The following is a 24,742-nucleotide window of genomic DNA, read 5'->3' as shown; positions in this document are numbered from 1 at the left end:
TGATGTAGTGTTCTATGATTCATTGTTTGCTATAACACCCAGTGCTCCATGCAATACGTGCCCTCTTTAATACCCATCACCAGGCTAACCCATCCCTCCACGCCCCTCCCCCTAGAACCCTCAGTTTGTTTTTCAGAGTCCATAGTCTCCCATGGTTTGTCTCCCCCTTCGTTTGGAATTAAAATTTTTAGATTAGAAAACACGTGGTAGGTACAGTGCTTGGTGTGGAATTGTGGGAGGGATCTTCTGTTTGCTTCTCCCTACTCACTGCATCTCCTACAAGGGACATGTCATATTTTTGGAAGAACGGTTTAAACGTTGTTACGAGAAATAAGACAAGAGGCATTGCCTCAAGGATAGGAGCCCTCCCTCACAGTGTGGCCATTCCACTGCAGGCCTCTCACCCCATGCCACGCTCAGGGCCCAGTCGGAGCCCCCCCCACATCCCATCCCCCAGCGCATGACCCCACAGCCTCACCAGTTGTAGATGATCTGTCCCTGACGGCCACCGTGACGGTAGTTGTACAGAATGATGTAACTGTCCCCACCGTAGAACTGCCCGTACGTGGAGGGGTCCACAGGCACTTTGTTGGAGCCTTCGATTCTCCAGATCTGCCAGGACAAGGCCAGGCTCAGACGTGGTGCGGTTCCCCCCACCCAGACCCCCCCAACTCAGGCCAGTGGGGAACCGCGGGGTGGTGGGTCAGGGTTACACAACAGGACAAGCTTTTTATACATGGCTCCACTTGGGCTCAGGCTGAACCTAAAGAATTTGCCCCAATCACCGAGCCACTAGGATTCAAACCCCGGATCCTTACATGACACCCCCACCCCACCCCGTAGTTCCTCCTCGGAGTGGTCAGCACAGGCATGGGGAGCTGCACGGTGGTATTTAGGCCGTGCTTTCAGCGAGGGTAACACAGTGAGTGCCCACCTCCAAGTGTCGTGAGGATCAAGTGAGTTTACTCTCGAAAGTCCAGCACCGTGCCTGGCACAGGGAGACGACCGCCGTGTAGCTGGCAGCCACTCTCATTATTAGAATTATGATTGAGGTGATTATTAGCGATACGGTCATCGGCATCGTTAGGGAGTTATCTGGATTTTACAGATCACCTCCAGAAGCAGGGGCATCCCTAGGTGACCTCAGAATGACCCTGCTGGCACGTGTCTTCCCAGAGCTCCAGTGACAGTTTTCCCAAGCGGTCATGAGGTCCTGCAGCGCCACCTGGTGGTACTTTGGAGACACTGCGCCCTCCAAGACCAAGAATCTCCAGACCTTGAAAATTCTAGGTGAGGGGTGGGATTAAACCCCATTTTATAGGTGAGAAGAGTGAGGGTCACTCAGCCAGGCTGCCAGAGCTCTTTTCACCTGTGCTACCCTGAACATTTTTACTGCATCCTCCCCTCCCACTGAAGTATGAATGAGTGATAATTATACCAACGGCAAAAATAAGAATAAATAAAAATGAACACTTTTGCTGTTTCTATCATGTAGAATAGAAACAAACAAGTAGACTCTACTTCATAAACATCTCTGAACCCCAGGCCCCACCTCTCCATCTTCACCGTGACCTTCCTGGGAGCCAGGCTGTCTTCTCTCACCTATACTATTACAACCACCTCCTCATAGGGTCTCAACCTTCATTTTCCTGCCTCTAATCCATTTTCAAAGCAAGTTTTGAAAGCAGAGAATTGAGCTTGTTGCATGTCTGCTTTTAAAGCAAGAAAAAGAAAAAACCCTCACTTGCACCCACTGGTTATGGGATCAAGTCCACGGTCCTGGACACGGCATCCAAGGCCCTTCCTTGAGGATGCAGTCAGCCTTACGCTCTTGGGACAGTTCCCTGCCTGGAATACCCACCATTCTTCCTCTCTGGCAGCAAACTTTGACTCATCCTCTGAGGCCCAACAGAAGGGTCCCCATCTCTGTGAAGACTGTTCCGACCACCCCACCCCTTTTGCCCTTTCTCTGTTCCCATAATCTGTGTGCTCGCCTCCAATCTTCCACCGATAGCACAGGTCTGAGCAATCAGCTGTTGCTGTGCTTGCACCAGGCACTCCTTGCTGGCAGGGTGACGTCTGAGACACTTGGCCTGGGGCCTGGCAAACAGTAGGTGCTTGGGGTCTATTGGCTGTAAAAATTAACTGAGGCAAAAGAATCCCAACCACCAAGACTGTGGTCAAAACCTCATAGAGGAAGGGCCTCAGGGAAGCAGGAGGCAATGCGTGAGCCAGAGGTGCCTGGGAGGGAGCACGGGAGGGGCCTGGACACCCCCACGCAATCCCCCAGGCACCTGTTTCCGGCCCGAGCCGTCGTCATCCATGCTGTGCTGGGCTGCCATGGCAGTGGACGTGTGCAGGGTGGCAGCATCGAAGGGTATGCGCTCCACATTGGCGATGTGGCTGGAGAGGTAGGCCAAGCCTGGGCCATCTGTCTGGTCTGGGTCCCGCCAGTTCTTGAAGAACTGCTTGAACAGTGGGGTCTCGCCACCCTCAGGAAGGACGGAGACCTGGACAGGTGAGGGAAGAGCAGGATGGGGCCGGGCTCAGGTCCCCCTGAGGACAGGGGCTGCCAGGCAGAGGTCCTCGGAGGAGACTCAGACACCCAGTCCGCACTGAGGGGGGTAGGGGAGGCCCACCCCGTCCCAGCCCCACCCCACCCGACCTGGACCTGTCCTCACTGTGCGGCTTGGCTCCAAGGCTCACCTGGGTCTGCCTGGGGTAGTCCATCTTGGAGATGAAGTCGGAGGCCGTTTTGAGGGCAGCCTTCCTTTCCTCCATGTTGGCCTGCTTGCCTGTCGGCAGGTGGGGGGTGAGGCACCCGGGGTCAGTGCTATGTCCTAACGTCCAATGGTCCAGGGGAAGCAGCAGCCGAACTTCCCTCCCTATTCTGCTGATGCTGCAGACAGCCAAGACCAGACCCCTCCCCCCAGAGATGCCTGCTCCTAGAGCCCCTGGGGGTCCAGCTGGGGGTCCTAACTGATGGTAGTAACCACAGCAACCATTGTGGTCCATTTACGGAGCACGTACTCTGTGCTCAGAACTGTCCATAGCTGATTTCATTTAATTCACACAATGACCCTTTGTGATAAAGATCATTATTAACTTGTCCCACTGACATATAAGAAAACCAGGGTCTTAGAGAGGTTAGCTGACTTGTCCAAGGCCACACAGCAAGAGGGAAAGCTGTGACTTGACTCTGAAGTCCACACACCACACCCTCGGGCCCGCTTCCTGCTCCTAGGCCACCTGTCCACAGTGGGGGCCTCCTCCCACTCCCCAGTCTGAAGTTCACGCCAACCTGAGAGCCTCCCCGTGCCTGCACAGCTCCTGGCCAGCAGGTGCCAACCCGCAGTCCCCAGCCTTCCTACTGCCAAGGCTGAGGGGTCCAAAGAATAATAATAATAATAATGGCCATAAGTGCTCAATCTCTCTCTTCCTCTCTGCCCTTCTCTGTGCACCCCCTGCCTCCCTCCCCCTTCTGTCCTCGTCCCCAGGACTAATGGTAGAGCATCCAAGCAGGACGCTGATGGGTCCTCTCAGAAGCATCTGGGCCAACGTTTTCCAAGAGCCTCTCATAATCAATCCCACAGGACATTCCCCACAGATTCCATGGACCCCTAGCACAGCATTTCCCAAATAGAAACCAGATCACTTTTGTGAAAAGCCCCAATATACATTAGCAAGTTAAAGGTTCTTAAAAGGCCTGCAGTAAACAAGCCTGTTAACAGTGTTGCCCATAAACTTATTTGACCACAGAAATATACACTTTTTTTTTTCTTTACAGGCTGCCAATTAGCCTCTGAGAGAACTGGTGTTATAACATACCTGGGAAACACTGGTTTTAGCCCAAATGGGAAATCTGAGGCCCAGAGAGGGTAAGTCAAGTGCCCAAGATCACAAAGCGAGTCAATTATAAAGCCACTGCCTTCAGAACAAGACTCGATTTCTATTCTGGAGCCTGCCGTGCCCCAGGGTGCCTGCCACACACACTCTACCCTCCCAGGGCTGTAGGAGCTCCCACGAGGGCCTGGGGGCTGTCAGAAACCCTTCCCCTGCCCCCAGTACCTTTCCAGACAAAGATTTTCCCATCTCTGCCATGGTCCAGGATGAAGCAGTCCTCAGACCTCAAGGCCCCCTGGGCGAAGGGGTTCTCATCAGCCACGAGGGAGACCGACATGGTGCCCGCACCATTGGAGACCTGAGGGGACGAGGGACGGGAGGCCCAGAACATGAGTGACCTCCACCACTTTGGCCTGCCCCGGTGGGACCCCCAGGCTGACACATGGGTTGGCCCACATCCCAGCTGCCACCCCAAAAACACGGGAGAGTAACACCCAGACCCACGTCCCCAGGCTCTGAGGTACACTCAGGTTTTCTTTCCCCTTCTCTGCTTTGCCAAAAATCACACCTGAAACCCACATCACGTGTAACGTGGAAACTGCACACAGAAAGGGAAGTGGGGTACGACGTGCACGTGCAGGTGGCCGAGGAGACAGTCAATGTCATCAGTTAAAAAAAAAACAAAAAACAAAGGTAGAAAGATATAAATGCAGATGCAGTGTGGTATCCTGGATTGGAATCGGGAATGAGAAATTGGGGAAACCCGAATCAAGTCTGTTGTTTAGTTAACAGTGTTGAACCAGTGTCAGTTTCTTAGTGTTGACAAACGTCTCTGGTTATGGTAAGATGTTAAGGAAAAGCCGCATGAAGGATATGTGGAAACATTCCATCCTATCTTTGCAATTTTTCTGCAAACCTTCAAATTATTCCAAAATGAAAAGCTTTCAGGAAATTAAAATGAAAGTGTGCCATGCTAGTCAAAATTCAAAACACTGACAATCCCCAGTGTTGACAAGGTTCCAGATAATCTGGGAGCCCTTCCAGAGTGCAGTTTAATAATGTATCAGAACTTTAAGTAACAAACGCTCTACACTTACTGAGTACTTACTATGCACTGGGCACTGTTCTGAGCAATTTGTATAATTTAATAATTTATGCCATTGTAGAACTCCTTTAATCCTTGCAGCAACCCTGCGATAGTCCTACTAGTGTCCCCCATTTTATTCACAAGGAAACCAGGGCACAGAGAGGTTTAAGTAACTGAACAGCTAGAAGGCCATCCTGGGATTCGAAGCCAGGCAATCTGACTCCAAAACTGGTATTTTCAATCACTGACTTATTATTCAGGCTTTGACCCCAAAATCCACGTCTGGGAACTTGCCCTAAGGCTTTACTCAGCACAAGTGCACAGAGAGGGACTATTTGCAATCAGAAAGGGTGGATACATCCTAGTGTCCATAAATGTCTGTTGAGATTCTTACATTCATAAAATAGAATACAACAGAGATACTACACAGGGCCATCTAGATCACTGTTGCAGAAAGATATTCCTGGCCACGCTGAGAGGGAAAAAGAAGGTCACAGAAAAGCATGAATACTTTGGATCCATTTACACCAAACAGAGATGGAAAAGTGTGTAATTAGATACAGAAAGATGTAATCTGGACCTTCTTTCACTAAAATGATAGCTGTGTAACCATGGTAACCCTTAAAAAGGGTACGGGAGAGGCTGGTCTTTTAAAAATTGAGTTTTGTTACTTTTATAATTAAAACATTTTAAAAATAGTACTTGTTATCTTAAACTAGTGAAACTTCATTGACTTTAATTTTCTTTTTATGCTCTGGAGTATTGCTTACTATTTTCTTCAATGAATATACATTTCTTTATAATCAGAATAAAAATCAATGTGGTGTTTCTTTGGAGGTGATGGAAATCTGCACCCCATTTTGTTGTGATTTTACCACAAATAAGCTGAGGGCTTGACACGAGTATCATGGGCTAGGCCGGGCTTTCACCCAGAGCTCAGTCATGAGGCCAGAGTTCCTCAGCTCAAGCTCAGCCTGAGTTTTAAAAATCACAAGAAATAAATTATAACTAAAGTAACTACACACACACACACATACACACACTCCCATTTCTATAGTATTTCCCCAAGTATTTTCCTAAACATTTTCCCATGTTTTCTCTGTGGACTCCTAGAAATCCTGCAAAGTTGGCCTTACTGTCCTACTCCCCACCCACTTTACAGATGAGGAAACTGAGACCTAGAGAAAGACTACGTGCCTCTCAAGACCACACAGATGAGCATGATGTAAATGTGTCTACCTACAGTTGATCAAATTCTCTTATTCCTGGTGTAGGAAGGCAAAGGAAGTAGCTGGATGTCCGCTGGAGACATGTGGGAGCCGAGCCCCCGCCCGAGGGTGCTCTGCTTCGGGTCCCATGGCGGCAGAGCTCGGGAAGACCAAGTCCCCCGCCTCCCTGTCCTGACCCCACACCCAGGGAACAGAGCAGTTGAGGCTCACCTTGTAGAGCTTGGCCAGCCGGCGGTTGGCCGCGTCCTCCTTGGCTGTGTCTTCCGTACCTGCAGGCAGAGCTGGCTTAGGGCCCAGCACCTGCAGGAGATGAGAGGGGGAAGAAAGTCCGGCCTTGACCGCAGGGAGGGGCCTGGGCTCCTCAGAGAGCTCCCTCCCCGGGCAGGCAAGGACCCTCTGGGCATCCACCGTGACACCCTCCACTAAGGGTAGGACCCCCTCCAGAGACGTCCTGCATCTCTTCACATGTCTCCTGTGTGCGGGTCTCAACCAGAGCTGCCTGTCAAGTCCTTCCCTCCCTGTTGCCCTGTCCCCGGGAGCTCCGTGAGAACACCCAGCTCCTCCACCCCCAGCACAGGCCTTCAAATATTCACGCTCCCATTTCCTCCCAGGCTTTCTCAGAATGATAAACACCTTCCCCCACACGCCTTTAGGTGATCCCACTTAATGCTCACACCCACGAGGCACCGATGATCACTCTCCTTTTAGAGGAGGAACCTGAAGTCCAGAGAGCTCAAGTAACTTGTACACACAGCTATGAGGTAGCTAAGTCAGAATTGGAACCCAGATCCCTGTGATTTCACAGCCTATTTTCACTCTTCCATTCTGGGCTACTCCAGAGTCAACAGCCCCAGCTACTGCCGCTTCCAAGCCATGGTTGGTGTCCAGGCTCCTCCCCATAATAACCTTCTGCTCTTCCTAAAAAGTGGAACTCAACGCCCCCAGACAAGTAGGAGCCAAAGGGCATAGAGCAGAGCTTATGGTCTCCTCCTTTTCCTGGTGAATTCTGCCTCTATTGATATGTCCTCAAAGCACAACGGGGGGCAGTGCCATCCTGCAGTTGCCTGAATGGGCCATAAATCACTAGGAACGATCAGAAGAGGAAAGAGGGGATTGGGTCAGTTGTCTCTTTCTGATCTGGCTCCAGTTCCAGGATTGCTCTCAGAAGATGCCATAACCCTCCTCCTCAGCTCCTTTGGAGAACCTGGCCCTCCCAGCTGGAGGGTGTGGCTCACAACCCCAGAAGGCACCAGGCCCTGGGATTCCAGCCCCACCTCTCCGCAGAGTCTGGGAACTGTCTGGGAAGTTGCTCTTCCCCACTCTCTGAGGAGTCCCAGCTTAGTGGAAAAACAACTTCGCCTCACGATTGCCCAACCGATGGAGGGACAAAATGAGCATCCGAGACTGACGCTCGGCCCCACCCTGCACCCCCGGGATGTGGCCCAAATACCTGGAGCATCGCCTCAGGCTCAGCGCCCTCCTCCGACACGTACACTCGGGCCCGGCCACTCCGCTCGTTGTCCCGGATGCCCTTGGACACCTGTGTGGCCTTCAGCCTCTCAAATCGGTTGCTGCTGGAGCCACACCACTGGTAGATGTCCTGTAGGGCGGGGACCCTGTGTCAGGCAGCGCCCCAGCCTTCCTATCAGCCCCCCCCAGTGACACGGCCAGGAGGGGGTGTGTATGCCCACCTCGTTCTCGGCCTGCCCACGAGGCTGATGGGGCACGCACATGCCCACACCCAAGCACAATGGGCGTGATCCGTGTGCGCCAGGGTGTGTGACTGCACAGCTTGGAATGTGCATAAAAATGTCTGCCGGCTGGTGGGAGCGGAAATGGGCTCAACCGTTTTGGAAAACCATTTGGCGGTAGCTACTAGAGCTCCATGTACCACTATCTTTGACAGCACCCCCCCAGACGCGCACTCCACGGAAGTGCATTTGCACATGCCCCGGAAGACCCATGCAAGAACATTCAGGGGGGCACGCCTGGAATCGCCTCAAACCAGAAACTCTTCTGAGTGCCCATAAACAATAAAAGCATAGATAAATAGGAGCACATCAGCCCAGTTCAGTGTGACATAGCAAGGAGAATGAACAATCTATAATTAAATGCCATATGGATAGATCTCAGAAACAGAATGTTGATCAAAAGTGGGCAGGCAGATCAGACAGAAGAAAGAATGATTCCATGTACATAAAGTTCAGAAATGGGTGGAACCCTGCTACGCTGCTCAGAGTTCAGGATTATGGTTACCCATGGGCTTGAAGGGACTAGATGAGGACAGGAGAGGGCTTCTATGAGCTCATGACATTCTGCTTCTTGATCCAGGTGTTGGTTACACCAGTGTGTTCACTTTGAGAAATCCACTGAGCTATACACTCAGGATTCACACACTCTTTTGTGTACCTATTATACTTTAATAAAAGGCTCACACTAAATATACTTGCCTGTGTTTGCATGGACATTACACCACATACATAGATGAGGTGGCGGTGGAATGTCTGGCCATGTCCATTTGCAGGGATGAGTGCACCTGGATGTCAGGAATGTGTACAAAGCATCACACATCTGTAAGCTGGGCTGGGGTAAGTGCATCCCACACACATTGCCATATACAAATGTGCATGCACAACTACATGCATGAGACACATGGATGTGGGTCCTTGAACAGCACACCCAAGTCTCTGTGTGTAGGCACTCATCATGGTACGCATGTCTGGGTCTGGTGGGCAAGAGCCGATAGTTTTCGCACATGCCTGCATTTGTGAGTGACTAGACGTAAGGCACATGAGATGTGCATATGAACACAAGATGTCGGGGAATCTATATGTCAGTCAAAGTCCGAGTACACTGTGCACAAGGTCTGTGCACCTGTGTGTGATGGGCTTGAGTTTGCACGCGTGGGAGTCTATGCATGCTGGGCACCTCTGTCCTCCGGTCTCTGCAGGTGTGTCTGGCTCGTGCACAGAACATGTGTCTACACGGGGGCTGCTGTCCCTGGGGCTTGCCTGCCCATGTCTTTGCATGTGTTCACATGGGTGTGTCCCCCTCGCCAGAGTCAGTCCCGGCCAGGCCAGAAGCATCTCAGGGGCCCCTGGGAAAAGGCAGGGCGGGACTCACGTTGCCCAGGTCCAAGATGAAGCAGTCACCATTGTTGAAGCTCTCCCAGGACACGGGCACCTCGGTGGCACGGACCACACGCCGCCCTTTGACCTGGAAGAGTCTCTGCACCACCACTTCATTGGGTACCACGTGCTTGAATCCTGATGCCACACCTCCTTTCTGTTGGGTCAAGCAGACAGTGTCAGTCCAGGGCAAAGTGTCCAGGGAAGCAGATATGGGGGGAGGGGAGAGGGGAGAGGGGAGAATTGAAGGAAATTCTGGCCTGTGGACCAGCGGCCTTCCAGCAGATTCCTTGGTCAGATTCTATCAGCTGCCACCCCTTTGAATCTCATACTCCACTAACAAAGACCCCTGGGGCCACTTGCCTGAATTGAAAAGCTACAGACATTCCTTTCTCAAAACCAGCATTTCCCAAGGAATGTTCTAAGGAACTCTGGTCCTCCAAGTTATTCTGCAAGGATAGGGTTCCAGGATCACAGAAGCACGGGGAATGCTTCTTCTTTTTTTTTTTTTTTAAAGATTTTATTTATTTATTTGACAGAGAGAGACACAGCGAGAGAGGGAACACAAGCAGAGGGAGTGGGAGAGGGAGTAGCAGGCTTCCCGCCGAGCAGGGAGCCCGATGCGGGGCTCGATCCCAGGACCCTGGGATCATGACCTGAGCCGAAGGCAGACGCTTAACGACTGAGCCACCCAGGTGCCACGGGGAATGCTTCTTACTGGCTCCCTGACCGTTCGTTACACAGTGCACGTCAGCATAACACAGGCTCTGAGAAGTCCTGTGGTAAAGAAATGGGCTGTCCGCCTTTTGTTTTATGCAGCATTTTCTGACCTTACTGAATCAAGAACTGCCTTCTCTACCACATCCTGCTTGCAGCTCAAGTGTCTTGCAAAGCCATTTTGAGAAATGCTCATTCCAAGCTTTCCCATCTTCCAGGCTCTCTAGGAAGATGGCTCCAACCCACACCCCCCTTCTCCCTCCACCTACCGTACTGTAGCAAGTCCCATCCAAGTACAGAGCACCGACCTCAGGGTCAAGTCCCTGTCCTGCCACTACAGTGCTGGGTGACTCTGGGTAAGTCTCTTCCCCTCTCTGAGCCTCAGGCCTCTCTGTTCTGAAATGGGGACAGAAATCCCTGCTCTGCCAGGCTCTGCAGTGGTCACCAAGTCCCGGGGAAGGGGCCTTCAGTAGGCCTGCCCTGCAGTAGTCAAAACTGCGCTCGGCTCAGGAGAAACCAAGTAAAGGGAGCTGGCTTTCTCCCCAGCAGTCCCCAGCCCCAGTATGACAAGTCAGAGGTGACAAGGTCCTTACAGAGCTTCCCATTTTACTCATGGTAAACTGAAGCCCAAAGATGTGAAGTGACTCGCTCAAGGGCAGTCAGCAAGCATATGGCAAAGCTCAGGCTGGAAACTTCACTTCCTATTCCCAAGCTTGCTCCACGTGCCATCGGGGTGTAGGCAGAAGGGCTCCCACTAAGGCCAGAAGTGTGGCCACCCCGTCCAGGCCCCTCTTTGCCACCTCACTTTGCAGAGCAAAGCCAAGTCTGATTTGAGGCACAGATTCCATGAGGGCAAGGGGACCAAGGGAGCGAGTGTAAATTGGGCTCTTATTATGTCTACACACAGTAAGCAGTATAAAAGCACTGGTGCAATGACAATGCCCCCTGTGCTGGGCATGTTGCTCGCATCATCTATGAGGAAGGTGTCCTTATCTCCATCTTACAGATGAGGAAAGTGGAGTCCAGAAACGAAGGGACTTACCCAAGAGCTCGCAGCTTGTCAGTGATGGAGCTAGGATTCGAACCCAGGTGTGACTGAATCTATAAAGCCCACATTCTTTCCCCAACATCAGGTTTTCTTAGAGCAAACGTAACTAGGGTCACCCAGGATGGAAGGCAGAAACAAGGCACTGCTCAGAGCAAAGTTGGTCCAATAGAAGAGTGGTTTCTCCTATTGTGAGTGAAGCACCCCCTGGTGTCCTTTCTTGGTACCAGCATGAGGCCTTTCAAGAGCATCCCCTTGGGCTGAGCAGGGCTGCCCAAGGTGTTCACAGAGCCTTTCCTTCCACTCTACTTCAAGGGCCCTCTCGCTGGGGGGCAGGTGAGGAAGGGCAGCTGAGGAAGAAGATGCAAAGCCCTGCGCTCACCTGGTAATGACCACAGAGGCTGCCACTTAGGGAGTCCATGCCTGGGAGCTGGGGCACCTGCTTTACAGACATGCAATCGGGTCCTCACAACAAGCCCCTAAGGGAAGGACTCTCGTTATCCCACTTCACAGACTAGAAAACTGAGGTCTAAAGAGGTTACACCCTAAGCCCAGGGTCCCAGCTAGTTGGTGGCAGTACTCCCATGTTTGCCCTTCCAGGGATCCAGCCTTGCCCATCTACCAGCCCAGGAACTCCTGAGTGTCCACAGACAGTCCTGATCCAAGCACTTCATTCTAAAAAGACAGTGGATCTGAAAAGCTTCTCCAAAAGGTGCTGGAATGACTCACCAACCATTTCCATGGATTCCTCAGAGACAAGACAATGGGGACATGGCGGAAGAGAAAGGCCCTTAACTCTTTTTTATATGTTTCTGAACTATTTCACTTGTTCAAGCATGCCTTTTATTTGTTATTTAAAAATAGAAACATTTTTTTAAAAAGGAAAAGGGTTGTTTTATGTCATAAACCTCGGTTTCAATAAATTCTCTGTATGTGAATTTATAAAGTAAAAGGATGCTTGATATTTCATGATGGTGGACATGAATCTCCTGATTAATTAACTTACCAATCTAGGAAATTAGACTTGGAAACATGAACAGAAAGATAAAAGCAAGCTCTTGGAAGACATTAGTGGATCTAAAAGTACAGGGGTGGAAATTTTCACTGTAACCTTCAGAATTGGTTGTTGCTTTCTATGGTCTAATTATTAGGCTGAGATTGGCATCACATTATTTGAACAAAATTCAATAGGATGGTCTTAAAAGTCACTTTCCAAATTAAAGTGATGAGATACATATATATATATGATATATATAGATAGATAGTTCCTTATCTATACATGAATATACATAGCTATATGTTCATAGAGAAACATTATCCATTTGATATATATATAGACAGTAGATAGATAGATCTATATATATAGATATAGATATATATATAATGATGTATATATATATATCTGTAAAGTTGAATTTGGTGTATATCTCTAAAAGTAGAATCATGGAGAGCTTTTACTTTCTAAAACCTGTATTTCTATAATGTTTGACACTTTACTAAAAGCTTGTATTACTCTTGTAGTCAGAGAAAGAAAAAAAAGCTACAAAGATTTTTCATTTTTTAAAATGTTAAACTGCTTATAAAAAAAAGAAAAATGTATTGACTGGGGCTGGTCCCCTCCAGCCCCCTGAACTCTGGGTTCCTTATCTAAGAAATGGGAGGGAGGCCCAGAAGGGCTCAGTGGGGCCAGGGGCTTCTCTGACTCAGCTCAGCCTGGATTCTGTTTGAACAAAGGGTTTCAAATAACCCAGCCACAAAGGGTCTCTAGGGTTCTGTCTGAGAGGTGGAGGAGGACAGGGAAGAGGAGGAGAGATGGACCGATTCTGGAAAGTGCAGTACTTTTAAGGATTGGGGGGTTACAGAATAAGAGGGGCCAGGCCCTACGACAGCCCTTTCTAGTGGCTCCTGTCCCCTCCCTGCCCCTTCTCACACCCCGAGGACAGAATCAGTTCCGAGGAGCAGGCTTTCACAGGAACAAGTCTTGCGTAACAAGCTCTGCTCCTTAGGGATCTATAATTGATGAGGGCGCCAGGCCAAGAACTTTAGGCCTGCCAAGTGCGGGGGCAGCTGGAGGACTTGCAGAAGGTGGAAAACAGGACCAGCTTTGGACCTCCCATTTCCACCAGGAGGAGCCTGGGCCTTTCAGGACTGAAGTCCCAAATCCAGTCCCAGATGCTCCCTGGAGCATTCCTCAGAGTACGGTCCAAGAACATCCTGGAAAAAGCACCAGAGGGTAGAGGAGGCTTGCTACCCACGCAGATTCCGAGGCCCCATCTGCACGAAGATCAGAGACCAGGGAGGCTTGAAACATCCACTCTGAGCGAGCTCTGTGCTGGGCCCTTCACACTGAATCCCAGCTCCGTCATTTACCAGCTGTGTAAGCTGCTAACCTGGTCCAGAAGTGAAGCTGCTCTGTCTACACAGCAGCAACAATCAACAGGCACAGTTGTTACAGGGGCTCAATAAATACGTGAGAGCACACGGCCAGAGGCACCCGACCGGCCCAAAGCCTCACGGCAGTTACAGGGGATACCCTTGGGTGCTGCACCTCATTCTCCCTTACTCCTCGTCAAGTGCTCTTTCCACTTCCTGCTCTAAGAACTGTAAGAAGGCCTGGTCCTTCTCCAGCTCTGGGGCCTGGTTCCCAACCACCTCACCTCTCCTTCTTAATACACCAAGGCCTCATAAAGGAGGAAGGTGGAGCTGGACAGCTCAGCAGGAGGAGCTGTGGGTATGGATAACCTGGCAGACAGGGGGCATTAGGTAGGCTCCAGGGCATCCAGCCCAGCTCCACCCAGCCCAGGCCCGAGTCCCTGTTCCCAGAACATACCCTACCCTTTGCTATCTGGATCCCAGAGTGCTTTCCCATTATCCAATCCCCTGTGCCCTCATCTGAACAGACTCCTGCTGTTCAGACCCTGTTGGCACAGAGGACCCTAAGGCCCAGAGAGGGACAATGACTTCTCTAAGGTCACACAGCACATCAACAGCACAGATGGGGCTTCACCCCTATATGAGAACCCCGCTCATGAGAGGCACATTGGTGTAGTGGAAAGAATGCTGGGAGTCAGGAGATCTTGGTTCTAGTCCTGGCTCTGGGACCGACTTGCTGTGTGACCCTGTGCCAGTTGCTTAACCTCTCTGTGCCTCAGTTTCCCTCCCTACCGTCAAATAAGATTTTTGGACTCTGACATTAAGGCTCATCTGGCTATCAAAGCTTGTGATCCCCTCCCTATCCTGACCGAAGAGAACTGCAGCTTTGTAAACCTACAGCTTTCCCTGAGCCCTTCCAGGGTGCCAAGCCCTGGGCAAGGCATTTCCCAGCTACCCTTCATCAAATCCTCTCTCCAGGCGTGAAGGGAGGGTACAACAGGCTCTCACGTAACTAGAGAGGAAAGGGAGGCTCTCAGAGACACCAAGTGGCTGGCTTGTCATGCATATTAGGGCAGAGCCTCTCAGAGCTCCTAGCTTGGCTTTGCTCAGCCCCACCTGGCTGAGGGTTGCAGGGGAAGAGCTCTGTGTTGGCTCAGACTCCTCAGAGTTCACGTTCAAGGGGGATTCTGATGAAAATAATGAGGAATGTGGTCAAGGGTACCCTTTCAAATACCTAACATGGGGCCTTCTGTTGGCAGGGCCTAAGCACTAATGGGTGTAGGAACAGGACTGTTGGGGAAATGATAGGCTGGGTTCCCACCCCTCGCTGCTGGGGCTAGGAAGACAACCCTGCGAAGTGATGAATTTTCTTCTCTCCATTTTAAGATAAGAAATCAGAAGCTCAGGGGCACCTGGGTGGCTCAGTCGGTTAAGCAGCTGCCTTCAGCTCAGGTCATGATCCCAGGGTCCTGGGATCGAGCCCCGCATCGGGCTCCCTGCTCAGCGGGAAGCCTGCTACTCCCTCTCCCACTCCCCCTGCTTGTGTTCCTGCTCTCGCTGTCTCTCTCTCTGTCAAATAAATAAATAAAATCTTAAAAAAAAGAAATCAGAAGCTCAGAGAGGCAGTGTGATTTGTCCAAGGTCACACAGCTAGGAAGGCCCAGAATTCAAACCCAGGGCTAGCCAGCTCCAAAAGCCGAGCTCTGACCCGTCTGCCACATCACCCCACAAGGCTGAGAGATGGGTGGACCTGAGTGAGGCTCTGCCATTGGTGCCTCTGTCCCTGATGCCTGGGACCTACCCTGTACTTGAGGCCAGACTTGAAGTAGCCCAGGAAGGTGGCCGACTCGAAGCCCTGGACCTCACGGTGCTGCACGGCCCGGCCATTCAGGTAGTCATCCAGCTGCACCGTGAAGATGGCGGCTGCCCCGCTCTCATCCTGGCTGCACTCATTGCCTAGGGGGCATCAGAAAAGCGTGAGCCTGGCTTCCCAAAAGCGGTCCCAGCCTCCCATGGAAGAGGAGCCCGGAGCCCCCAGGGCTGCCCTGGCCTGGCTGTAGAAGCTGGGCAAGCCCCTGCCTTCTGTGGGCCTCAGTTGATCCATCTGTATAATGGGGCAGTGGGGGCTGGACTCCATGGTCTCTAAGAGTCCTCTCAGCTCTGACACGTCCCCCACACTCACCTCTCACTCATTCCCCCCGTACTCGCTCTCAGACCTCTAGACATGAAGTAGGGCCTGAGGCAGTGGCTCAACTCACAGATTAGGAAAGGGAGGTGCAAAGAGCGGGCAGGATTTATGGAGTCACCCAGCAGAGCAGGGACTCCAGGCTCCTGACTCCGAGGGGCAAACTGGGGTGTGGCTGGAAGTGAGCCAGGGAAGTGTGGAGGGGGTCCAGGGGCCCCACGTCAGCCCAGCTCTGAGCACCATGGTAACCTCTCGAACCGTCAAACACTCCCGTGAGGTCGTGTCGTGTCATCACCACGTCCCCTTTACAGAGGCACCGGGTGGCCTGCCAAAGGGCAGAGCCGGGGTCTGAACTGGGACAGGCTGGCTCTAGAGTCCCAGGACACCATTAGCCAAGGGGCTGGCACATATCTGATGCTCAACAGTCTCTTAGTTCCCGTGGCGCTTCCTGGGGACCATGCCTCCAGGGGCCACGCTTTACAGGGGAGGGGGGGCCTCACCGAGCCAGTAGTGGAGGTCATACTGCAGGTTCCCATTCCTCAACTGCACCGTCTTCAGGATGATGTAGGCGTCGCCTGTGAAGAAGTCTCCATAGAGGTTGGGGGGCACGGGGACCAGGTCAAACTTCTCCACGCGCCAGATCTGCAGGCCGGGCTCCTTCCCCGCCTTGAGGAACTCGGGGTGTTCCACCACCATGCTGCTGGGCTGGAAGAGACAGGAGGAGCCTGAGCAGAGGCAGGAGCCTTGGCGAGGAGAGACCCCAGGACACGAGGGAGGGTGGTTTCCAGCCCCAAGAGCATCTCACTTGAGCCTCTGACTCTCCCCACCCTGGAGGCGAGTCTACCCCTGTCTCTGGGAGTGAGCAAACAGGGCAGAGTTTAGGCTCCAAACCCTGTCCTTGACCAGAGTCTGTCTTGCCTACTCAGCTCACTGATGATGGAGGGACAGAAGGCTCTACCCTCCTTCTTCCTCCCCTTCTTAGTGCCAATTGGATGGGGCAGCTGAGGCATGGAGAGGTGGAAGTGATTCTGCCGAGGACCCCCAGCTAGGAAGTGGCGTAGCAGGCGTTGCCCACAAGCTCCAAGAGCAGAAGCTCTGGAACCATAGGGAGAACCCCTCACATGGCAAAGGTAAATCTGGGGTCTCCAGGGGTTCAGTGTGTTCCCTTCCAGCATCCTCAGTGACTCTTAGAACTAGAAGGGTCCTCAGAGAGCTCATTATCCAACCCCATTCTGCAGATAGGGAAATTGAGGCCCAAACAGAGGAGACTGGCCCAAGGTCACACAGCCTGTTTGCTTTTGCTCTTTGGAAGATTTCCCATGTCCCATCCATATCCCCATCACACTCCCAAGAAGGACCTAGATGGCTGAGCCCAAGTGGCCTCCTGAGCTGTCTGCCTCCTCCCTCCTGCCCCCCCACCAACATCCCACCCCCAATTCCATTTCTTGGAAAAGGTGGAGAGGACGCAGCCAGGGTCTGTAGGAGCCTGTTGGAGATGAGGTGGTCAAGGATGGGGGAAAGCCCGTCAGACATGCACAGGGTCTAGAGATGGAGCAGAGCAGGATGGTTAGCCTGGAGCCGGACGGCAGAAATCAGCAGGCACAGGTCACCTCAGGCCGGAGGACGGATCTAAGGGAAACCAGATGGGGAGCACTCAGGCAGAGGGGTGGAGAAACACAAAAGGAAAACAGGAGAGAGAAGGAGAAACCAGACAGGGCAGACATATCAGGGAAGGAAGAATAAATAATAGTAATGAGGATAAGCAGACAGAGGTGAAATCATACAAGAAAGAGGGGGGAAATACTGGAGAGGGAAAAGAGAAATCAGATGAGAAAGAAGAATCTGAAATGAAAGAAAAAAAATCAGAAGAGGGGTCCAAGGACAGGACACATCCCTATAACTAAAACTCTCAGCTGACTGGCCCGCTCCGGGTCACCTGAGGAGGCAGGGTAAGTGACCACCCAGCACGCTTCTACTGGGGAGGATCCCTGCCCGTGGGCCTGACAAATTTATCATCGCAAACTGTGCAGTGGTCCCTGACTCTGCTATTCCTAATCTGTGCCTCAGTTTCCCTCCCTACCGTCAAATAAGCACATGACTGACCCCAGGGCTGGGCCAACGCCGAGCTGGGAGTCTAAGCCCTGAGGCTTTGGAAATATCGAAGAACTATTTGAGGCCTTTGTCTCGGCTACTGGCTACTGCATGTAGTTTTGTCCATTTCCTTGGGAAGACAACTCAGTACATTCTCTGCTAGTTATACACAGAATATCAGAGCTGGGAGGAATCTTAGAATGAAACTCTCGTGTCCCACACTGTTGGGGAAGGGAAGTGACTTATCCGTGGTCACTCTGCCATCCAGTAACAGAGCAGGGCCCTGGCTTCTCATTCCACGCTGCATGCTGCCTCCCTCACGCGGCATCCTCAGGATCAGCAGTCACTATCAAAGCCTCAACCCTCAACCAAGGGGTCCTTGGCAGAATCACTTCCACCTCTCCATGCCTCAGGCCCTTCAAGATCCTAAAGTGTCTCCTGAAACATCAGAGATTAAATGTTGTTCAAGACAAAAAAAAAAAAAAAAATCAGAAGAGGGGAGAGAAATCAGGCAGAGGGAAAAGGAGAAATCAGGAGGCGGAGATGGGTAAGAAATCAAAAGGCAGAGGCTAGGGAACAAGAAATCCGGCCAAGGTGAGGTTAGCCTCTAGGGAGGGTAACAGCCAGGCGCCCTGAGGCTCCCACCCTCAATCCACAGGAGCCCCCCGGAAGCAGCAAGAGATACTTACAAAGCAACAAAACAGTTTTTCCATTCTAGACCTGAATTACTCCCCTTTTCCTAGCGCTGTATCTGCAAGAACTTACAATAGAGAGTTACTCCGGGAGCCCCCGGGCCCCCCGGGCACTCACCCGCGCCTGGGGCACCCGCCCCTGGGCCGCCCCCCGCGAAGCGGTGGCCGCGAGAGCCGGCGGCGACAGCGCGCACAGCGCCAGGACCAGCGCGCAGAGCAGCGCGGGCGCAGAGTGGTGCGGAGCCATGGCAGCGCCGGCGGCAGAAGACCCCAGTCGGCAGCCTCGATCTCCGGGTCACCGAGCCTATATAGCCGCCGGCCCTTCCCACTCAAGCCGGGGACCGCCCCTCAGGGAGGGCGCGGGCCCGGGGGGGCGGGGATCAGGCCTGGAGGTTGGAGACGTCCGGGATCCAACCCGGACAGACCCGACTGGGCGTGGCTGTCCCTTCACCCCTGCTCTGGGGGCGAGACCAAGCAAAGGGCCTGAAATACAGCAGGCGCCAACGCAATGCACACTAAAGGGGTGCGTACAGGTATGAAAGGCAGAAAGCCCAGCTCAGCCTCCTGGTGTGCCCCAGCGAGCCCCCTCCCCTCTGTGCACCTAACATCTCCAGCAAAAACATAAAAAACAGTTTTTGAAGGCTTTCCACACATCATATAAAGGCTGGCGTCTCCTAACATCCTTTACAGAGTAGGTACTATGGACAGCCCCATTTTACAAAGGGAAAGACTGAGTGCAGAATGGTCAAGCAACTTGCACACAACTAGGAAATGGTGCCGCCAAGATGTGAACTCAGGTAGTCTGGGTGGAAGGCCCACCTAGGCAGCATGCAGCTGCCCCCAGCTAGGGGCAGGCATGCACGGGGCTTGCCTTCATTGCTCCAGTGAGCAAGCAAGACTCCAGAGGGACAGGCAGACCTCTCAGCTGAGATGGCAGGTTCTACTTTACTTGAGACCACCCTTCTTTCCTTCTTTTTAAAAAGTTTGTTTTTATTTTTTTAAGACCTTATTTATTTATTTATTTATTTATTTGAGAAAGAGAGAGAGAGGGAGGGAGCGTGCATGAGTAGGGGGGCAGAGGGACAAGCAGACTCCCCGCTGAGCCCGGAGCCTAACGCAGGCAGGATCCTAAGATCAAGACTTGAGCTGAAGTCAGACGCTTAACCGATTGAGCCATCTAGGAGCCCCAACAGGTTTTATTTTTTAAAAGTTTATTTTTATCACAACTTAAAGTCACCTATTTGTACCAATTGTTCCCTCTCAACCCCACTCAGTTTTCCCCAGGAGCAACCTATTCTATGGACCTCCTTTAGTTGATGCTTCTGGGCTTGCCCTCATATCTTAAATACCAAGCCCTTGTTGGTTCTTGTAGTTGGTGGTGGTGGTTCTGTGGGTTTATTTTTTCTTTTTTCCAGGGGAGGGTTTTTTTTTTTTTTTTTCACTTCCAGATCTTATCTATCGGCTCCCCCTGGGGAAGACAAGGATTTAAGTCTCTTCCTCATTCTAAGGCTCCCTTCCCACCCTCCCTACTGTCCCACTAGAGGCACCCAGGCATTGTGTTAGAACAAATAATATTCCGAGTCAAGGAGGCCTGCTTTCCACCTCCATCAACCCCTCCCTCATCCCTCCCACCACTCTGCTGGACCCACTTCTCTGTTTCCAAGTTCTCTTCCCATCCTCTCTCCCAACAGCCTAGTGCAATGAGAGGAAGTGAACTGGGGAGCTGGAGATCTGGTTTGACCCCCGCCTCCACTGTGTGTAAAGTACTTTATGCCTCAGTCTCCTCATCTACTAAATGGGTATAGTAGTTGCTGAGGATTAAATCAGTCTGATGTAGTTGCTGAGGATTAAATCAGTCTGTATGTATGAAAATGGCCTGGTCTGCAACTAGGTAAATGGGTTCCTGTCCCCATTCCCCCCAAGCTATGGTCACCTATCCCAGCTCCTCCTGGAGCCCAGCTTCTATCAAATCAGGCTGAAGTTTGCCTTGCACCACCCACAACTTCCTCCCACTTAAGGCAGTCTGTGGGTCAGATAAAGAGCTAAGGGAACACAGAAAGAAGGCAATTCAGACTGTAGGGATTGCAAGAAGGCTTCGTGATAGAAAGGACTTGTGACCTAGGCCTCAAAGGACAAGGAAGACGGAGATTGAGAAAAAAAGACATTCTAAGAGAGGGGACAGCATGGGCAAAGGGCAAGCAAACACAGGCCACATCCAGTGGATAAGGAGGGGTCCAGCCTAAAACACAGGGAGCAAGAAGAAATGAGATGGTGGCAGGAGTCACAGAGGCCCGTGTGCCCCGCTGGAGTCTGAACTTTATCCTGGGGTCTGTGGGGAGTCCTAGGGAGGTGCCTGAGGCCTGGGCCTGCAGAGTCTGCATTCAGAGCTCTTCCCTCTTGCTGGGGATTTGGAGGATTATAAATACCCCAGAGTTCCCATATGCTCTTGCTGTAAGCATAAACCGGTTTCACCTCTCTGGATAGCAATTTAGCTCCCCGAATTCGAGAAAGACACAATGCAACAAAAGTTCCGCTTCCTTCAGTATTACTTACAGAGAAACACCAAAATATATGTATAAGGATTCACTGAAGCATCGTTTGAAGAAAACTGGAAAGGACCCAATGTCCCGATTCAATAAATTACAGAGCCACCATACAATGGACTACTTTGCCCCTGTGAAGAAAGAATGAGCTAGATCTGATTGTGCCTGGCACATAGTAGGGATGCAGGAAGTAAAGAGAAAACTTTAAGTGCAAAAGGCAAATTGTACAAGGACTATAGTATGGCTCCTCTCCTCTTTTTTATAAGGGTTCCGTTTTTGCACACATCCTTAAAAAGTCAAGGAGGGTAAACGCCAAACTGTCCAGGCAGTTTGCTTGAAAGGGACGAAGGGGGAGAGTTGTGGCTGCCCAAGGCTGGAGTGAGCGCCCAGATCCCTGTCATCGGCCTGAGAGGACACCCAAGGATAATGAAAACATTCTAACAGTGGAAAACGGTGATGATTACACTCTCGAAAAATCTACCAAAAATCAGAGTACTGAACGCTTACAGTGGGCGAATTGTTATGGTAGATAACTTACACCTCAACATACTTGCCTGCAAATAAAATGAGCTGTAGGGTTTGAAACTATTTACAAGCATGCATCCATCCATTGTCATTGGGTTTTTTTTTTTCCTTTTAAAAAGAAATAATACCATTAAAAATATACTTCAAGTGATGCCTGCTCATTAGACAGTTCGGAAAATACAAACAAAGAAGGAAGAAGAAATTTCCTCATCATCCCAGCCCCCAGAGTGAAAGTGAGTTGGCAGCTAGCCTAGCTGAGCAGTCCCTTCTGGAGCAGTGTGGCCCTGACCTGGCCGGTTGGTGATTCACAGAAGACTGCTGCAGCTTTGGCCTTGGCCCCGGGGGTCACTGACCACCAGCCCAGGGTCCCCGGCCCCCAGGTTACTGATTACAAAGGCCCTGCAGCTTTGCCTGTCACATAGCTCTGGAGCCTGGGACCTGATGAAGAGACCCCGGCCCCTTCCCATCCCCCCCCCCCCACCCCCCCCCCCCCCCCCCCCACCCCCCGCCTGGGGGAGCCCACAGCCTGGAAATTCTTGCTACAGGGCAGTGATGTGTGGGCTCCGATGGGGCAACGTGGCCTTACGCTGCTCCCTGCCTGGGGGAGGATATGTGAGTTCAAGACAGCAGGGGGATTTGGGTGCAAAAGAAAGACACCTAGGTAAAAAGGAAGAGGCTCAAGTGCTAGGCCTGCCTCTGCCATTGACTTCTTGGGTGACTTTGGACAAGTCCCTGCCCTCGTCTGAGCCTCAAGTCTCCATATGCCCCATGTATTGGGGCAGCATGCTCTGACTCTTAAGATGCATTCCCAGAAACTGGCTGTGCAACCATATTCAGAACCTATGTATCTGTGAGCTTCAGGGTTCCCATCTGTAAAACAGGGGCACTGGAGTGGGTCACTTCTACAGGACCCTCTGATTCAGACAGTCCAGGGCCCAACCTGCAGAAGGAGAAACTGCCATCACCAATGGCAGCATGCCACCTCACCTGCGGGTCCAGACATCTCTGGGAGAAGAGAGAGAGAGGAAAGTGGGGGGGATCCAATACCGAGTCTCCTCACAGTGACCAGGGGAAACAGGCATTCAAGTCCCCATGTTACAGATGGGGACACAGACTCAGGGAGCTTCAGTCACTGGCTCAGGGCCACTCAGCTGGAAAGACGCATTGCTGAGATTCAAACACAAGCCTCTAGTCCCCAAGCTCTGTCTGGGGGGATCAAGCAGGACCTCCTGCCACCATCCGGCCTGGGCAGGGAGCAACAGTGATGTTTCCAGATAAAGGGCTGCAGTCCCTAAACCAGTCAAGCCCAGGCCAAGCCTGGCAGCCAGGAGTCTCTGAGACAGCCAACCCCCGCCCCCCCCCCACCTCCCCAGGCTGGGGCAGGAGATCACAGGAAGGCCCTCTGGGCCTCCACATACCTGTGTGAGTACCCAGGACAAAGGCATGTCCTAGGAAGACCCCCAGGCTGTGGCCACGGAGCAGAAGAGAGACCGAGGCACCTGTACTCTGGGCCACTCATGGGCCTGGTTTCTTTGAGTCGGGGAGCCAGGCTGGCTCTGCCACCACCTGCCCTGTGAGCGCATGCCCTAGTCCCTGTCCTCCTCTGGAACTCAGACATCCCCTTGACCCTCGATCTTGGCTGCTCCTGGCTCCTGCCCATTGCCCAGCACCTGCTAGGCAGCTTCTCAGTATCTGCCACAGGAAGGGGCCCATGTCCCTCCCCTGCAGTTAGACCCCCTCAACCAGCTCTGGCCCTGCTCCCTCTCACTCTGTGACCTTAGGCTTGTCTTCATGTCTCTCTGGGTGTCCCAGGGCAGCTACCAGAGACTGGAGGAGGCGGCCTTACCTTCCGCCCCCAGCCACTATGTACAAAAGGCCCTTGGCTGGGCCTGGAAGACACCACCCTGTTCTTTTCTCTTCACCCCAAACACTGCTGCTCATTCCTCAGGCAGCCGGCCACTCACGGGAAGCCCTGTCTCTCGGAGCTTGTTTGCTTTCTGGCTCACTGCTGTTCTCTGGGTCCTCCTGGGAACACCCGCCCCTCCTGCCCTGGACTGTGCTAATATAATCAGTAAACAGAGAAGCCAGTTACGAAACCCAGCGAAACTGGACAGGGCCTCGGTGCGGTGTGGGGAGCCTCTGGACTTGAAAACACACGTGTTTCAGAACCTGGGAAACTCCACTCCTGGGATCAGGGCCTCAGTCTCCTTATCTCTCGAATGGGAGAATGATACCTATCTCACAGAGAAGGGAGGAGGGCCAAAGGCCCAACACACAGGAGGAGCTCTACAAAAGTCAGCACCCTTCTTCCTGAAACTGTCTCGTTTCTTTGCACAGAGGCCTTTGCTCAGCACGTACACACCCCACAAGAGGAACAGAGAAGGTTACGGATTCCACAGTGAGATCCTTGAGTTGAGGTGGGAGCTGTGTGACCCGGAGCAAGTTACCCTCCCTCTGAGCCTCAGGTCAGCCATCTGTGAACAGGGATAGTGAGGTCCAGTCAAAGGAGAGTTGGGAGCTCTGGACTGTTGGCGGGAGTTACCCAGAGGAGGATTTGTTAGCCGCAATGTTCATTAGTCCATCCTCTTTGTAGACGATGACACCAAGAACAAGAGTGTCATTTCTCGGAGTCACACAGCAAGTACCTGGCAGGGTACCCTTGGAACCCAGGTCTCGGGCTCCCAGATCAGAGCTGAGGCCTGAGCCCGTGATAGGACAGGGTCCCCTGGAAAAGCCAGCTGGACCTCCGCCTTGGCCCCGTCTACCTTGGGTGTGGACAGCTGTTGGGGAGATGGCCAGTAGAGCTTGGCTGACGCCACATCCAAGAGGCCAACTATCCCAGGGACTGAAGCCACTGGCCCTTTCCCAGTTTCCGGAGGCAACCCCACCTAGTGCTGAGAGCCAGGACAGGACATTGAGAGGGGGCCTGGCCCCACCACTTCCTGACCCCATGCCCTGGAAGCAGCCAGATTTGGCCATGGCTGGGAGCCCAGCACCCTTCCTGCCAGGGTCCACTTTGTAGTGTGTCTCCCCTTCTCGGTGGGGTGGGGGGGGAGCTGGCCCTCGGAGGCTTGGCAGGCCAGCGGCTGGGGCTGTAAACAGTGACAAAAGCCATGTCCTAGCCCCTCCAGCACCTTGCAACCCAGCAACAGGGGACACAGGGCACAAACACAAGTCAGCAGCAGGACAAAGAGGCCCAACTATAGGCAATGTAGCCGTGGGACCAGTAGAAGATGGGGACACAGTCTCCAGATGCAAACATCTGGGGAGGCAGGGGCTCTGAT

The 24,742-nt window shown here is 52.3% G+C and overlaps 1 protein-coding gene across 4 annotated transcripts in view; it reads right to left on the bottom strand.

Annotated features, from left to right (window-relative positions):
- GSN (gelsolin) overlaps nt 1-24,742 on the bottom strand; it is a 53,910-nt gene that overhangs the window by 8,131 nt on the left and 21,037 nt on the right. For 2 of the 4 annotated variants that reach the window (XM_032418356.1, XM_032418357.1), the window contains 9 exons: nt 16,108-16,312; nt 15,224-15,378; nt 9,283-9,444; nt 7,610-7,759; nt 6,370-6,459; nt 4,069-4,201; nt 2,707-2,795; nt 2,295-2,510; nt 479-612 (listed from right to left, as the gene is read on the bottom strand). In XM_032418356.1, the coding sequence (XP_032274247.1) occupies nt 479-612; nt 2,295-2,510; nt 2,707-2,795; nt 4,069-4,201; nt 6,370-6,459; nt 7,610-7,759; nt 9,283-9,444; nt 15,224-15,378; nt 16,108-16,303 (1,325 nt within the window). In that variant the 5' untranslated portion in view covers nt 16,304-16,312. Of the gene's footprint in view, nt 1-478; nt 613-2,294; nt 2,511-2,706; nt 2,796-4,068; nt 4,202-6,369; nt 6,460-7,609; nt 7,760-9,282; nt 9,445-15,223; nt 15,379-16,107; nt 16,313-18,387; nt 18,459-18,508; nt 18,685-24,742 lie in introns of those variants that run through there. The other 2 variants (XM_032418354.1, XM_032418353.1) reach the window with 2 other exon arrangements.

This window comes from Phoca vitulina, unplaced genomic scaffold (genome assembly GCF_004348235.1).
Source record: "Phoca vitulina isolate PV1807 unplaced genomic scaffold, GSC_HSeal_1.0 scaffold21, whole genome shotgun sequence".
In the NCBI taxonomy this organism is placed as follows: Eukaryota; Metazoa; Chordata; class Mammalia; order Carnivora; family Phocidae; genus Phoca; species Phoca vitulina.
This window is presented reverse-complemented; position numbering and strand designations above follow the sequence as displayed.